The sequence below is a fragment of the Neolamprologus multifasciatus genome, chromosome 2 (genome assembly GCF_963576455.1).
Source record: "Neolamprologus multifasciatus chromosome 2, fNeoMul1.2, whole genome shotgun sequence".
Classification (NCBI taxonomy): Eukaryota; Metazoa; Chordata; class Actinopteri; order Cichliformes; family Cichlidae; genus Neolamprologus; species Neolamprologus multifasciatus.
Window position 1 is genome coordinate 29,694,462 of NC_140440.1, and position 16,283 is coordinate 29,710,744.

General features: G+C 41.0%; 1 protein-coding gene across 2 annotated transcripts; it reads left to right on the forward strand.

The window, feature by feature from the left end:
- Window positions 1-49: 49 nt before the first annotated feature.
- Window positions 50-16,167, forward strand: ssrp1a (structure specific recognition protein 1a). 2 transcript variants are annotated; one of them, XM_085180580.1, is made up of 18 exons: window positions 50-151; window positions 957-1,036; window positions 2,865-3,050; window positions 6,645-6,750; window positions 6,923-7,116; window positions 7,218-7,318; window positions 7,829-7,958; window positions 8,064-8,167; window positions 8,361-8,489; window positions 8,594-8,815; window positions 11,223-11,295; window positions 13,644-13,776; window positions 13,876-13,921; window positions 14,026-14,158; window positions 14,271-14,438; window positions 14,594-14,688; window positions 14,793-14,964; window positions 15,066-15,654. In XM_085180580.1, the coding sequence occupies exons 2-18, from the start codon at window positions 983-985 to the stop codon at window positions 15,090-15,092; spliced, it is 2,073 nt and encodes a 690-aa protein (XP_085036706.1). In that variant the 5' UTR covers window positions 50-151; window positions 957-982; the 3' UTR covers window positions 15,093-15,654. The 2 variants fall into 2 exon arrangements, with proteins under 2 accessions (XP_085036706.1, XP_085036696.1); XM_085180570.1 differs by lacking the exon at window positions 15,066-15,654 and adding an exon at window positions 15,708-16,167 and having other exon boundaries at window positions 51-151.
- Window positions 16,168-16,283: the final 116 nt, after the last annotated feature.

The window sequence follows — 16,283 nt, forward strand, 5'->3', positions numbered from 1 at the left end:
ACTACCCACCAAACACCTCAGTGATTCAAAGGAAGAGGGGGGTAACGTCTCAAAACCGGAAGCAAATACGAGCCACCGTATGAGTGTTTCCTGTGACTAGCTCCCGATGCTACACGCGGGAAAACAGGCGAAGCTGCTGAGCACTGTCACAGTAAGACCTGAAGTTTTTTTTAAACTCTGCATTCTCGCTTCTATAGAAATAAATTTTTTGATATGTATAAGCAACGAGGGAGTGCGTGGCGCACAATTAATTACTTTGAGCGACGTCGTTTGTTACAATAACCCCAAATATTTACATGATTTCTTTTTACCGGCCTAGTGCTGATGGAGCGCTGGATTTTAACTTAGGACCAGCCCGAGCGGGCGGCGTTCTAGCGCGTGCCGTATTCAATTTGAGTATTCAGTTGGAAACTGTCCCACATCATTGTATAAAAGAAGCGTACCCTGTGCAGTTGAAGTTAGCCTAGCTATTGTTAGTGGCGCAGCATGGATGATAGTTAAGGGTTGCTTCGAGAAACACAAAGACCCAACTGTCGCTGACACATTCACGCCATAAGATAACGATATTCGTAAACTTTCGCCGGGCAGAGCTTTCTTTTAATTGTTCATAGTTAGCTGTTAGCTGGCTCAGAACTTCACTCAGTTCTTTAAACACTAATAAACGGAAATATTAAATAACACGAAAAGACCCAAATTCAACACGAAGCTGCTTTTGCAGTATGCACACTCACAGGATGGCTGCTTTCTGCCTCTCGGGTGTTTTGGCTCAGTCGCTTCATGCTTGCTCATGTTTTCATCAACACCACACTACTTTCCCACCGTGAGGAGCAACAACACAATGCAGACCCCAGCATGCCACAATCTGGGAATGGTTTTAAAACCAGGCGTGACATAAGCCTCGCTGTAGATGTTTGGTTGTGTTTAGTGCAGTTTCCTCCGTCTCTGTCTGTCTGTAGAGCATCAGTCATCGCCTGTAGCCAAAATGGGAGACACACTGGAGTTCAACGAGATCTACCAGGAGGTTAAAGGCTCCTGGGTAAGTATCTTCACCCACCAGCTCTGCTCTCAAATTCTTTCAGGGCTTCATTGCAGTCTCTTTTGAAGTGGCATCGCAGACAAACATCAGCTCCTGTGCTCTTATTTGCAGATAAGCTGATGGGTCAGAGCAAAATTATTTGCAGTTCTGATTTCTTCTTTTTTTTGTTTTGTTTAGTTTTTTTGCCTATTTGTGTCACTCAGATTTTTCAAATCTTCAAACAGATGTCAATATTAGAGAAAGATAACCTGAGTAATTTTTTTTTAAAATGCAGTTTTTAAAATGAGGATTTCATTTATTAAGGGAAACAAAGCCACCCAAACCTGCCTGGCCCTGGTTCAATTACCCCCTAAACCTAATAACTGATTGTGCCACGCTTGGGAGCAATAATTGTGCCGTATTGTTTTATCTGGCACACTGGAAGGTTTTCAGTCACAAATGTGCTGTTTTAGATCATGCCAAAGCAATTGGCAATCTCAGTTGGATGTAAGTCCAGATTTGATTAAGCCTTTGATTATTTCAAGGTAGATTTGCTTGTCTCTTTCTAATCACATTGCCTGAGCTGAAGGGCACCAACTGCTGGATGGGCATTCTCTTTAAGGAGTCTCTGGTAAAGAGTGAAAAAGGGTAGCTTTTGTGTGGTCAATCCACCGAATATTTTCCTAAAAGTCTTGGGGTATCATCAAGATGTTTTTGGCGAACGTGAGACGAGCCTTCGTTTTCTTTTTGGTCAACAGTGGTTTTCACCCTGTAACGCTCTGAAGGATGCCATTTTTGCCTCTCTCTCTCTTTTTTTTTTATTGTTCAGTCATGAATTCTGACCTTAACTGAGCCAAGTGAGGCCTGCAGTTCTTTAGATGATGCTCTGGGTGTTCTTTTGTGCCCTACTACATGGGTCATTGATGCACTTTTGGAGTAATTTTTATAGTCCAACCACACCTGGGAAGGTTCAACACTGTTCCAGATTTTCTCCATTTGTAGATAATGGCTCTCACTGTAATTCACTGGAGTCCCAAAGCCTTAAAATGACTTCATAAGCCTTTTCAGACTTATAGATGTCAGTTACTTCGTTTCTCATCTGTTCACTGTAGCATGATGTGTTGCTTTTTGGATCTTTTAGCCAACTACGATTTGTCAGACAGGTTTTATTTAAGTGATTTCTTAAGTAAACAGGTCTGGCAGTAATCAGGCCTTGGTGTGGCATTGAACTCAGCTCTCCAAAAAATGTGGTTAATTGCAGTTAATTCATGATTTAAGATGTGCCAGATATGTTTGGATATTTTAGTTTTTTGTTTGTTTGTTTTTCTTAATAATTAAAATCATCGTTCTAAAAATTGCATTTTATCTTTCCTTGGGTTATTTTTTTTATCTTATGTTACAATTTGGTGATCTGAAACATGTGACAAAATACTAAGAAGTCAGGAACAGGGAAAATTATTTTCTATAGCACTGTATTATTGTATCATTGCACAACCTAGTAAAAATAAGATGCCTTTAAATGCTGTTAGCATTGACTCTTAGCCATGAGTGTGAAAAAAAAATGAAACTGTCATCGGCTCAGCTGCAGAATTTTTGTTTTGCTGAAAAAACATTTACTCTTTTTTTCTTGTAAAATCACTATTGTAAAGAGGGTATCCATGCCCACGAGTACGGAAACAATAAGATCTGGATTTTTGTTTTGTAAATTAATCTAAATCTAAACTAATCATCAAACTTAAAAAATAAATGTTATGACGTGAGCAAACTCCCATTTGGAAAGCTGTAACCAGTGTTTTTTAGTTTATGTATAAAATATTTGAGTTTTTCATTTTTCAATATCTCGCTGCAGAATGACGGACGGCTGCGTTTCAGCAAGCAGAATGTGGTTTATAAGAGCAGCAAGACGGGGAAGGTGGATAGCATCCCTGCCAGCGAGCTCAATTTGGCCCAGTGGAGGCGGGTGTGCTTAGGCCATGGCATCAAACTTGGCACCAGCACGGGACACGTCTACAAATATGATGGCTTCAGGGACACGGTGAGTTCTGGATGCACATTGCATGCCTGGAGGCTGTTTTGTAGATTTGGATAAGTGTGTGTGTGTGGTTCATATCTCTGATGAGTCTCTGAAGTTTGTCTCTTTTTTTCTTTTTTTTTCCTGGGATCTAAATCTTTTCTCTCCGTTTCTGGGAAATAATTGTTACCTTACTTGGAGGAGAACAAGGCAGCAGTGGAATATTTCAGAGTGACACACACTGCTGGTTTATTCAGCGCTGTGTCTATAGCCAGGGATGTAGCCCAAGCAAGGGGATCTCTGATAAACAACTTCCATTCCCTGTCTGACATTTCCTCAGGAAAAACACTACCATCTTGCGAAAATGCCACCACTTGAGGGTGCGTGTGTGTCAGAAGTATGCGAATGAATCTGCTCTTCTCCCCGAAGCTCCTAATGGGATTAATGAGGGAAACGAGCACGAGCATGTGTGTTCCATAAACAGTGTAATCATCGGCTCATGTGAGTCAGTGTTTATATCAATCCACTGAAACAATTTGGCTCAGAAAACAGACAAGAAAAAATTGTGGTCGTGTTTGTTTTTTATCACTCCATTTTTTCCCCCTGCTCTGCCTTTTCCCTGCTGCTCTGAGTGTGTGGGGAATGTCAACACACAAGTACAACTCTGAGATGGAGGAGCGGGTATTAACCTGGAGTCTGCGGCTGTCTCCTGGGGTTAATCAGCGTATTTTTTTTCAAGATGGATCCTCTCAACCTGGAACGCAGGCCGTGATGTCATTGTTTATTATCCCACGGTTAGTGTCGGTAATCGAGAATTGGCTGGAGGTTTAGCTGCTGGCGTGCGGAGCAGACTCTTTGATTCATTTGTCCCTGTGAAGCGTTCTTGAGCAAGATGGTGAATCTCTGCCAGATAGTCTGTTATATAGCTGACCTGTAACTGTCATGTGGAGGAGCAGAAGGTGTAGAAAAGCATGGATTTCACTTATGTTCATGTCACTCACATGTTTAGAGTGCAGCTGGCCCATAACGCTGTTGCTGACATTGCGAGTGTGGTGTTGAATGTATGCAGCAGCCCACCGTGGATGCATTTTACTATTGGGGTTCAAAAGTGTTTTGGCCTCATGCGTCAAACTGTCAGGTATTAAATGCTTCCACCCTGCATGTAAAGTTGAAATAGTTTGACAGGTAACAGAAACAATTCATAGGTAGTTAATCGTTTAAATCACAGCTCAGTATTGTTTTAACGCAGCTTGTTTGTGTGTTAGGATAGAGTAAGACAACACCTCAGTATTTATGTTGTTGTTTTGCAGCTTTTTGAGATTTTATAGCGTAAACTAGCCCTGCCCAAAAGTTTTTCTGCCAGCTGTTAGTTCAAATAATGAGTTGCTTAGTCTTTGTACCTCTACAGGATTTTTCCTGGCTTAAAATTGGCCTTTGATGGTGCCTACATATAAACTTGATTGAGCCACACATGCTTAAAAACATGTATTTATAAATGCATTTAAAACCAATCGTAGGGAGGATCGCAAAGCTAGTTGATTTTGGCAAAGTCTGTGCCAAAATCAAACACAAAGATCCAAATCAAACAATCTATGTTGTTTTAGATTATGTCAAAATCGTTTCAGGGCTGAAAATCTTTTAAGTAACATTGTTAATGCAGGGCAACATTGCATAGCACATAAAAGTAACGTAGTAGCAAGCCTTTAAAGAAACAGAGCGCTTGGTCTGTGCTTCATGAGGAAACTTTGTCTGATATTAGAGAAGCAAGATGCTGACTGTCTAATGTTAGATAAACCGTGTTTAATGTTGACAAATGATGCCTGCAGAGTTTGGACATTCTTGATTGTCTTTTACCTCCTCAAAAGAAGCCCCGACGTCCCGCCTGTACCTGCATCGATGAACGGTTGATGTCTTTCTGTAGCCACTTCCTGTGGTGGACTTGACTGTGCACAACCAAACAAAAACAAGACTCTTGTCATCAACTGATTAGTTGGTACAATGTTTTTGGAGGGCGGCCCTAATCCTTATTGTTCCAGGAATCAATGATAAAATAATTGTTAGGTTCCGTCCTAATTGAAAGCTCACTTTTTCTTTTCCGTTTAAAATAATCTTGTTTGAGTGGTTGTTTCAAGTATTTGAGGTTTCAGTCCAGATGTTGACAGTACTTTATACAGCTGCTTGACAGCTGTACAAGAGCTCCTTATGAAAAGATCTTAAATGAAGAAAATGGCAAGGGGGGGATTCTTATATAATAGTTGTAATTTTCACTTTTTACTCAGTTTAGTCTTTGTTTCCAGAGTTTGCTTGTTTAGATTTTACACTAAAGATATCAAATCTTTTTTAATTATTATAATAATAATAATAATTATTATTATTATTACTACTATGGGTGTGTTTTTACTTTTTTTTTCCTCCATTTTTTTCCCAGGGAGAAGTTGAGAACAGGAGTTACAATACAAACACTTGACTCACAGTCATGTAGACATCCCAATCTCAATAAACATAACCACCAAACCGCCTCATCAGACTGGTCATGATGAAAGATTTGACCACAATGACGGAGTGAAATTAAAGAGATTTAGCTCTACATTTTTATTTTATTTTACTTAGTTCTGTAATACATTGTTTGAAATAGTTTCAGTTAACTCAAATTTTTCCCGTACTTATTTTTTAAGCCTAGTCTTAGTAAACTGTATAAAGCAAATATCCAACTGACATAATGAAAGTAATCTTTTAACAAAGTGGATGAAGGCTTTTGGAAAAGCAGGGATCTAAAATGTACTAATAAAAGGCAGACAGGGTGGTCATGTTGGGTAAGTGTGTGTGTGTGTGTGTGTCTTTTGGTGGTCTGTGTTTATTATAACTTCATGAGCTGGGCAGTAACAAATCTGCCAAAGCTTCATCGAGGAGATGAGAACTTGCACAAACTCTGATTTTATGAATTTACACATCTGCTTGCGCCTGCTCTCCTATCTAAAAAATGCCTTAATGCTGGTCAACAAACATGCTGATGAACTTCAACGCACACACACGAACACACAATTCTGAATCTCTGGGCTCTAATTGGCTGTAATAACCTCATGGACAGGCAGATATCCAGGTGCGTAAATTCGGTTTCCCACAGAGTCTCATTCTACCTTACTCACACACCACAATCACTTCCACATGTGTTTGCACTACTGGGACTCTGTGTGTGTGTGTGTGTGTGTGTGTGTGTGTGTGTGTGTGTTAGAGAGAGAGAGAGAGAGAGTGTGTGATTGACCATGTGTTTGTCGCTCTGTGTGATTTCTTTCCAGTTGTAAGGGGTCCTGCAGGATAAATAAACAGGCTGATTGTCAGTGGTGGTGTAGAGGGAAAGAAGACAGAGAGGGTGGATGGATTACATTCACCTCCTGTGTTCCTAAGAGGCCCAAATGGCGGACATAGTTACAATTGCGTTGTGATTAATTATCCCATTCCTCCTTCTTCTTAGGTGGTGTTTTTATAAGCTTTGACCCATGTGGAGCCAGTGCTTTGACTGCATTGCTAACTTTGAGGCTTTCTCTTCCTTTTGTTTTCACCTCTTTCTCTTCTGTCAACCTTTTTTCCCACTGTTATTCTTTCTGCTCACCCCACCAGGACTTTGAGAAGATTTCAGAGTTTTTCAAGGCCAACTACAAGGTGGAGCTGACGGAGAAGGACATGTGTGTGAAGGGCTGGAACTGGGGAACAGCCAAGTTTTCAGGTAAATTTTTCAGAATCACTGCACTAATAATGTCTGAAATATTGATGATGATAAGTGAGGTGAAAATCAGCAGTCAATTTAAGATCAGTTTGCTGTTTAACATCAACTCGGAGAGCTCTGAAGACGAGGTCAGTTGTTTCTCTCCTAACGGTCTTGTTTCCTCCTTTCACAGGGCCACTGTTATCCTTCGAAGTCAATGACAACACAGCGTTTGAGATCCCACTGTCCAACGTTTCCCAGTGTGCCACAGGGAAGAACGAAGTCACTCTGGAGTTTCACCAGAATGACGACACAGAAGTCTCCCTTATGGAGGTCCGATTCTACGTCCCACCCAGTCAGTCTGATGAACGGCAAGACCCCGTGGAGGTGACAAAGGATGCTTTACTTCTGCTTTTTTGTTTGTTTGGTTTTTATGCTTTTCTTTGTTTTTGTTTACAGTAGTTCTAAAACTGTGTGTTTTCATTCAGGCATTTGCCCAGAATGTGTTATCTAAGGCTGATGTGATCCAGGCTACAGGAGACGCTGTGTGTATCTTCAAAGAGCTGCAGTGTCTTACACCCAGAGGAAGGTAAAAGATTGACATTTGTGCACCCAAATCCAGTCACCTACCAATTTTCTGATTTGATTTTAAACCAAAACATTGGCCATTTTATCACTATATTGAACATACTTGATACTAAGGGAACCAAATTGTACAAAAAAAATATTCCCATACTGTTACACTACCACCAGCCTGAACTGGCAGACTGGATCCATTCTTAAAGGTTGTTTACACCAAATTTTGACCATACCGCCCAAATGTCGCAGCAGAAATTGAGACCAACCACACCAGGGAATTGTTGTTGTTTTTTTACCTTTGACCTTCAGCAGGTCATCTTGACATTGTCTACATGCAGAAGTACATTGAGTTGCTGCCAGGTGATTGGCTGTTCAGATATTGGAGTTAACAAGCAGTTAGGCTGATATAGCGTGCATAAACCTTGCACTTTCATGAAGTCACACTTATGAACTCACTATATGATTCACATTAGTTAGTTATTCACATTAGGAGTTAACCAGTTAATTTTCCTTTCTTCAGATATGACATCCGTATCTACCCGACATTTCTTCACCTGCATGGTAAAACATTCGACTACAAGATTCCCTACACCACCGTCCTCCGTCTTTTCCTGCTGCCACACAAGGATCAGAGGCAGATGTTCTTTGTGGTATGTGAACTTTTCTGTGTGACTTTTATTGTTGACAGTGTTAGCATTTAATGCTCCCATTTTCTGACCTCCTTTCTCTTTGTGGCGTTTTTGTTTTCTTTATAGATCAGTCTGGATCCTCCTATCAAGCAGGGTCAGACACGTTATCACTTTCTCATTCTGCTCTTCTCCAAGGAAGAAGATGTTAGCCTAACCCTCAACATGAGCGAGTGAGTGCATCTAGACCTAGATTGGCTTCAGCTAATTTTGACTGAAGAATAATGTTGTAAAGCGTGTGTCCACTAGGGGGAACCAAGGGTCTGAGTCAGTAGTGTCAGTAAAACCAGTTCTTTGCATCATTTAGAAACTCTCAAAACTTAATTTTAAGGTTTTAAACTTTGTTCTTTCCCATGTGTGTAACAGAGAAGATGTGGAGCGTCGTTTTGAGGGTAAACTCAGTAAGTTCATGTCAGGATCTCTTTATGAGATGGTGAGCAGGGTGATGAAGGCCTTGGTCAACCGTAAAATCACAGTACCTGGAAACTTCCAAGGGTAGGCATCTCATATACTTCTGTTTTTCAAAAACACTTTTTTTTTCTTTTGCAAAATTAAGTATAACTGTGTCACTCTTTGGGCGTTGATCTCTTCCTCCTCAGACACTCAGGAGCCCAGTGCATTACCTGCTCTTACAAGGCATCCTCAGGCCTCCTCTATCCTTTGGAAAGGGGTTTCATCTACGTCCACAAGCCCCCTGTTCACTTGCGCTTTGAAGAGATCTCTTGTGTCAACTTTGCCAGAGGCACCACCACAACACGTTCTTTTGACTTTGAGATTGAGACCAAGCAAGGGAACCAGTACACTTTTAGCAGCATTGAGAGGTGAGCATTGAGAGGTTTTGTTAATAGGAGCAGACCTATCATAAAAACACAAAGGTATCCTGGATATGTGTTTCATGCTGGGGGAATATTCATTCATATACAAGTCTGGGCATGATTTTCACTCTGGCACACTCGTTCACATTGTGTGGGTTTTTTTCTTCTTCTAATAACTCACTTTAGAGGATGAGAGTAAATCCATTTTGGTTTCTGGCTGTTTGCATTGACCACTCTGCTGATTCAGCATTTCCCTTATCACCACTGATGTAACATGATCCTTCCAAGCACTAAAAGTCATCATCTGCATTAGAGTTGTCAGACTTTCATTTCAATTTGTGCCATATACTACAAAACTCAAGCTTAACATGAAGCTGCAGGAACCTAAGTTAAGTGCCTACATGGAGGGTTATATTCCCATCAAAAGAAGGGCAGTAGGTAATGTCAGATTCTGAAGCAAGGATGTTGTTCATAAATTTAGATCTTGCTAATACCATGTTTTTATTTTGTTTATAGCTTTTGCCAGCACTGTACTGCCGAGACAGGAGCTCAGTTATGATATAGGTTCATGTGCCAAAATATGGAGGAGTATTTCCTATAGATAACTCTGGGGTTGGGTGATTGCCATGGTCTGATTGTCCCCATGTGGGATCGCCAGTGAAATGTCTGTTACAAATGAGTATATGTGGAGATGAAATATGAAGCAATATTGAGATGGATTGAGACAGATTCATGTTATTATGAATATCATAGTAAGAAATATCTTAATGGAATGCATTAATGGTGGACAAGAGTCTCCATATTTTGGCATCTGAACCTATATCATAATTGACCAATGGAGACAGTTGCGCCATCATCGACATCGTTGTCCATCAGCACAACTTGCCATACTACATATTTATAATGTCACTTTTATAAACAACAACAGAGTTGACCATTGTGCTGAAAAATAAAAACATAAATAAAGGAAATAAAGCACAGGCCAAAAGGTAACAGATACCAAACACAAAAGAGCTTTAGAAGTGAAACAATAAAGGAGTACATCAAATATAACACGGTGGCAAGGTGGTTAGCACTGTTGCCGCACAGCAAGAAGGTCCTGAGATCAATTCCACCATCAGGCCGGGGTCTTTCTGTGTGGAGTTTGCATGTTCTCCCCGTGTTTGCGTGGGTTCTCTCCGGGTACTCCGGCTTCCTCCCACCGTCCAAAGACATGTAGCTTGTGGGGATAGGTTAATTGGATAATCCAAATTGCCACTAGGTGTGAATGCGGGAGTGAATGTGAGTGCGAATGGTTGTCTGTCCCTGTGTGTTAGCCCTGCGACAGACTGGCGACCTGTCCAGGGTGTACCCCACCTCTCGCCCTATGACACCTGGGATAGGCTCCAGCGCCCCCCGCGAAGCGAATGGATGGATGGATGGATGGATAAAATATAACTTAAAATCACAGTCAACATCTCACACTGGGTTCAAAGCCAGGGAGTAAAAGTGTGCTTTTAAGGGATTTAAAAACAACAAGAAAAGGAGCCTGCTTGATGTGCAATGGCAAACCACAGGCTTGCTGGTCTACTGACCAGAGAGAACCAGTGTGACATATGGCTGGATCAGAAAAAGAAACAATGGGCCACCACCATTAAGCAACTTAAAAACAAATGAAAGGGTTTTAAAATCGATTTGTAAATGGCCTGAAATTGGGCTTATGTACTCTTACTTGCTTTAACCTGATTTACAAAATCAAGCGGTAGCATTTTACTCCAGCTGTAGTCGAGAAATGGAGACATGTGCATTGCATTGCCGTAATCAAAACCAGACAATATGTTGTAAAAGCATGTTAATGTTTCAAGATTGCATTTGGACAGCTGAGGCTTGATTTTGACAGTAGTATATTCAAATGAGAATCGAACTTCAGAGAAGGAACCGTTTTCACATTTAAATTGGTGATAATGCATTTCTCATATGGGAGCAGATTGGAAAGGTCAGCACAGTGGGTGCTGCTTTTGCCACAGGATCTAAACAACATGACTTCTGAAATTCAGAAAATTTGCAGCAGCTTCTGGTCCAAGTTATTCTTCCTCAGGACCGCTGTTGGGCCTTCTTTACCACCGCGTTTGTGTTGTGGGTCCAGATAAGATCGGCGGGAGTGCCCATAAACCTAAAGGTGGAGACAAATTCCACCTGTTCTCCATTTATAATCAGTGGGGAGTGGACCTGTCTGTGCCTCCTGAAGTCCATTATGAGTTCTTTTATTTTAAGGACGTTCAGCTTCAGATCCATCCCATTGCAGGGCAGGGGAAGCTCTGCAATTTTAGATGCTGAATTGAGGCTTGTGAGACATTTGGTTTTTGATCATATTGTTAAGCCGTTCTAATTAATTTAAAATAAATAACTCCTACTTTGTCTCTTTCCCTTCTAGAGAGGAGTACGGCAAACTTTTTGACTTTGTTAATGCTAAGAAGCTCAACATCAAGAACAGAGGTTTCAAAGAGGTAATGCACAAGTCACTGAAACACCTCTCAGTTTGTACATTAAGTTTGATCATATTTCTATCCCTGGTATTGATGTTTGTTGCCCTTCTCCTTTGTGTTTGTCCTTGTACACCTGTAGAAGAAGGTGGGTATGGTCATGGGCGTCACGTGTGGATTAGGCACTTGATTTTATTGGTCTGGAGTGATTTCCTGCTTGCATGGCGTGCTGCTGGTGTGTGTGCGTGTTCTGAGGATGGCGTCCAATGATCTTGATTTGGTTTGACATTACCAATACGGTTGCTGTTGAACCTGAGATATTTTGAATGATTTATGACTAATCATGGGACATGGAGGTGAGGGAGTGCTGACCAATACCTCTTTGGATTGGTGTGTGTGTGTGTGTGCGCGCGTTCTGTGTGTGTGTGTGTTTGCATTGTGCTGACTAATGTGTGGCCTGGGGGCTTTTGGTGTGCTTTAACACTGAACACAATTGTCATCAAGACTGCTGCCTTACAAAGGCGACGCTGATTGCATTACCTACAATGGTCTTTGACATATATGAGCTCCTTTCAACAAGGCCGTCCCATCTGTTTCTGTGGTGATGGGGTCAGCAGAGGTCAATGAAAATTAATGGAGCTCCTCTTTAATTCCTGTTGGTGTTCGATTAGCAGCCTCCCTGTTTGTCCATCGACTGGTGGACTTGGATGCGTGCAGATGGAGAAGGAGAAAATAGTTTGAATTTTATTTTCAGGATGCCATTACAGCATAGCGAGCCTCAAGCTAAAGAAGAAGATGCTAAGCTAAGATTTTGTGTGGTCTTATACTTCACTTTATATGCAAACATGAGTCATTTACTTGATTAGAATCACAGTGTCCAATGGTTTTGGCTCATGTTAACCCTTTCCATCTCCTGGTAAACTAAATTTTTGTCCATCCAGCAGTTTGAAGACCTCAGAAATGGACCAAAAAAGGCCTGAACCACCTAAAATTCTAGATAAGATGAGCATGGCCACCATGAAATAACCCATTGTTTTCTGAAGTCACACCTTAAAGCTTAAAGCTGGGCATTTTGTGGTGGATCTTTGTGACACTATGTGCCTTTTTTCCACAAGTACCGTCTTGACTCCACTCTACTCTGTTTTGGTGGGTTTTTTTCCCCATTACAGTTGAGTGCCATCGCAGTATGATGGTCATTATAGCAACGTGTCCGAAACTCTGCAACACTATTTATATATGACACAATAATGCAGGACTTAGGGGTGATAGTATACCTTTTGCTCCATTGTGGGGGGGGGGTGTTTCAGACTCGAGGACCACGGTGTTTATTTTTGTGCAGCCGTTTACCTCGTTGCAGAGTTTCAGAAATGGCAGTTCTTTTTCTTTTCTTTTTTTTTTCTTCCCTTTCCTGAAAGAGTCACTTTCATGACTCATCAAGTAATGCCATCATTGACTGGCCAATCGGGGGCTTGTAGTCTTTTGACGTCACATTTTCGTACCTGGTACCAAGTGCACCACCTGATGGAAACTTTAAAAGCCAGCCGAGTAGGTACTAGTGGAAAAGAGGCATTTGACTCTTGTACGGCAGAGACCTGCCAGTCACAAGGTAGCCACACCTTCAAAAACACACTGCTTTTTTTTTTTTCTATTTAAGGGTATTTTTAAACACAATTTCCTAAGGTGTGAAGAAGATTTCGCAAAATGTTTTAAGAGTTGAGTCAAAAAGCTGTTTTCGCATAGGCTGCTATAGGATCTCAAATCTTTATTGTATGTGTGCGCTTCCCCCTCCCCAGCTATCGCCCTCTGGTGGCCATCACAAATAATGCAGGTTTCTAGGCACTTCTGCAGCGGCTTCATTTTCCCAAACCATGAAATGTGCAATAACAACAGTAAAAACAGCAGAACTAGAAAGGAAATGAAAAGAAGTTGGCATAAAAACTAAAAATTTTCTGTTTTTCTTCCCATTTCCTGTTCTTAATAAGCTAGCTTGCCCCTCAGATTAAACCTTTAAACCTGCATTATATTCTCTTTGTGACAGAAATGTGATCAGCTAAAATTACTTCTGATAATTAAGTTATTTATTTAGCAAAAAGTGCCAAAGTGATGTGTTAAGTTGCAGTCATGTGTCGGGCTGATTTAATAGCACTGTACATTAAATATTTGGCGGTTTTAAACATGCTGGAAAAAAACAGCAGTTGCGATATCTGTAATGCCTAGTGGGATGTTTCTTTCTTTTCTGTTTTTTGCTAATGAACTAAGCAATAAGGAAAAGGTGGCTAACTTTATCTCAGAGTAGGTAGAGGCTCGTGGGTACTGTGTTTTTTGTTTTTTGTCTGTTTGTTTTGTTTTTTGACCCTGTAGTGTATTTCCAGGGCATGAAGGGCAACATTGATGAATACAGCGACTCAGATGATGACCAACACGATGCTTACTTGGAAAGGATGAAGGCTGAGGGCAAGATCAGGGAGGAGGGCAACGACAGCGACGAATCAGACGGAGAAAGTGGTGAGTAATGACTGCCTATATGACAGGATAGCGAGCATACTCAGAAGATGGGGAACGTTCGATAGTGATTTTTTTTTTTTCTTTCTTGTTTCTCTTCAGATGAGTCTTTCAACCCTGGAGAGGAAGATGAAGAGATTGCAGAAGAGTACGTGACTCTCCTAAAGCCTAGTTGGATGATATGATAGCTTATTAACACTATTACACTATAACATGTATTAACACGACTGGCGTCTCCTTGTCTTCAATCAGGTATGACAGCAATGCCTCAGCAAGCGACAGCAGTGAAGGAGGAGAGGAGAGCGAAGATGAGAGTGCAAAGAAGAAAAAGGCCAAAAAAGCCAAAGTGGTGAAGGAGAAAAAAGAGAGAAAGCCACGAAAAGAGGCGAGAGAAGGGCTAAAATAAGCCACCAAACATCACAATAGACACTGTACATAAAGGTGTGCAGTTTCAAACATTTCTTTACTCAATTCTTTTTTATCTTCAATGTGAGCAGAAGAAGCAGAAGGATGCTGGGGGACCCAAGAGACCAATGAGTGCGTATATGCTTTGGCTTAACTCCAGCCGTGAGCGAATCAAGTCGGACAACCCCGGCATCTCCATCACAGAGATCTCTAAGAAGGCAGGAGAGATGTGGAGACAGCTGAGCAAAGATGAGAAGCAGGTGAGGGTTAAGAGAAATTGCTTTAGTTTTGGTTTTTTAACAAAAAAAGAAAAAAGTTTAAATGCACATGAATAAAATGCATCTATTGTCCACTTAAGTATGTTAATAAACCAGTATAAATGTGTAGAGAAACCTCTAAAGAATGTTTTCTGTAGGAGTGGGAAGCAAAGGCAGGCGAGGCGAAAAAACAGTACGATAAAGCAAAGAAAGAATACAAAGAGAGCGGAGGAGCAACTTCCAGCCCCAGGAAGTAAGGCCTGCAATACAATAAGTCAACTCTTTGGGTTTTTTTGAAGCCTTGATACAGAAAAATGGCTAAATTTGTTATATTTTCTTCCACTTTTCACCCATTAGGGAGAGTAAAAAGTCTGGAGGCAAAAAGGACGATAAGAAAAGGAAGTCTGCCGGAGCAGACAAGGACAGGGAGCGGGGAGGAAACGACAGCTTCAAGAGCCGAGAGTTCATCGAGACCAGCGAGGAGAGTTCATCAGACTCTGACCACAAGAGCAAGTCCAAGAGGAAGAAGGTAAATCCAGTGACTGTAAATGCCGTCATCAGACAGAACAGACTCAGACTCTTTCTTATTGAATGATGTAGGATGACTTTTAGTTTCTTTTACCTAATCAGAAACCACAATGCGATGGAAATGTTTGATCTAGCTAAAAGTCAAAACACTGATGGCTGCTCAGTGAGAAGTAGATATTTTCTTCAGGAGGAGAAACCTTTAAATCCCGTTAGCTGATTGAGGGACAGCTGCGGGACGAAGTGTATCAGGGAAAACCTGGAACTGAAGCACCCCGCTTACTAAAGAGATGGCAGGTAGGAGAGAGGGAAGGCAATAGAGAGCTAATGAGTGTGAGAATGAAACCTCCAGTTATCTTGTGTATCACTATATTGCATTTTTAACCAAATGCAAAGAAAACAGTAATGAGGAGACTAAGAATTTTCTTGAACATGCACGTCTGTGTATATTTGCAGTTTCTGTTAGAATATATTTGCGATAGAGCTACGAGGCAGTGTTTGATGAATTGCTTTTTCCTGTTTAGTTGAGATTTTGCCTGCAGTTTGAGTTAACTGTAAAGAAATGTGCTTTATTCGCTTCTCGATAACACAGATGCAGAGAGCAATCAGAGAACTTGAGCGTTGCGCATTAAATCAATGGAAATTGTTGATGTAAACATAGTGAAACTGCTTCATTTAGACTAAAGCACTCCTTCATGTTCTGACATGATTGTAAACACTGAGTTCTTCCTTCTTTTTTCTAAACAGGAATCAGACGACGAGGAAGAAGAAGAGGCGGTGTCAACACCTGCAAGCTCCGAGGAAGACTCTGACTGAAGACACACACTTTTCCACCTCGTATACACACACACACCAAGGACCAAGCGTTTATACTCTCTCTGCTGATACCACACTGACGGACAAATTAACAGACTTGAGTTGTATTTGCTTCTTCGTGGTTCGTTTTATGAGTACAAACACATTTTTGTGACTGACTCTTCAACCATGTAATGATATTTGAGTAGTTTGATGATGAGCTGGCATACCTTTTGGAAATACTGAAGGGTTTTCCATCAAACCAGTGGGCATATATGTTTTAGTTACATAGCACGATGATTGCAGGGGTTGTTAGTTAGCAGATGCAAAATTTATGTACGGGAATTTCTTTGACTTTTCCAGTGTCATGTTTTCAGGCCAAAATAAATAAATGAATCATTTTCAATAAAAACTCAGTTGGTGGTGCTTTGATCCTCATGGAAAAAGATTCTGAACTGATGGTCAAACGGTCACCTTGAGAGATTGCTTGCTGCCGTGTGCGTGTAAAGTAGCTTGTAAAGCACATTT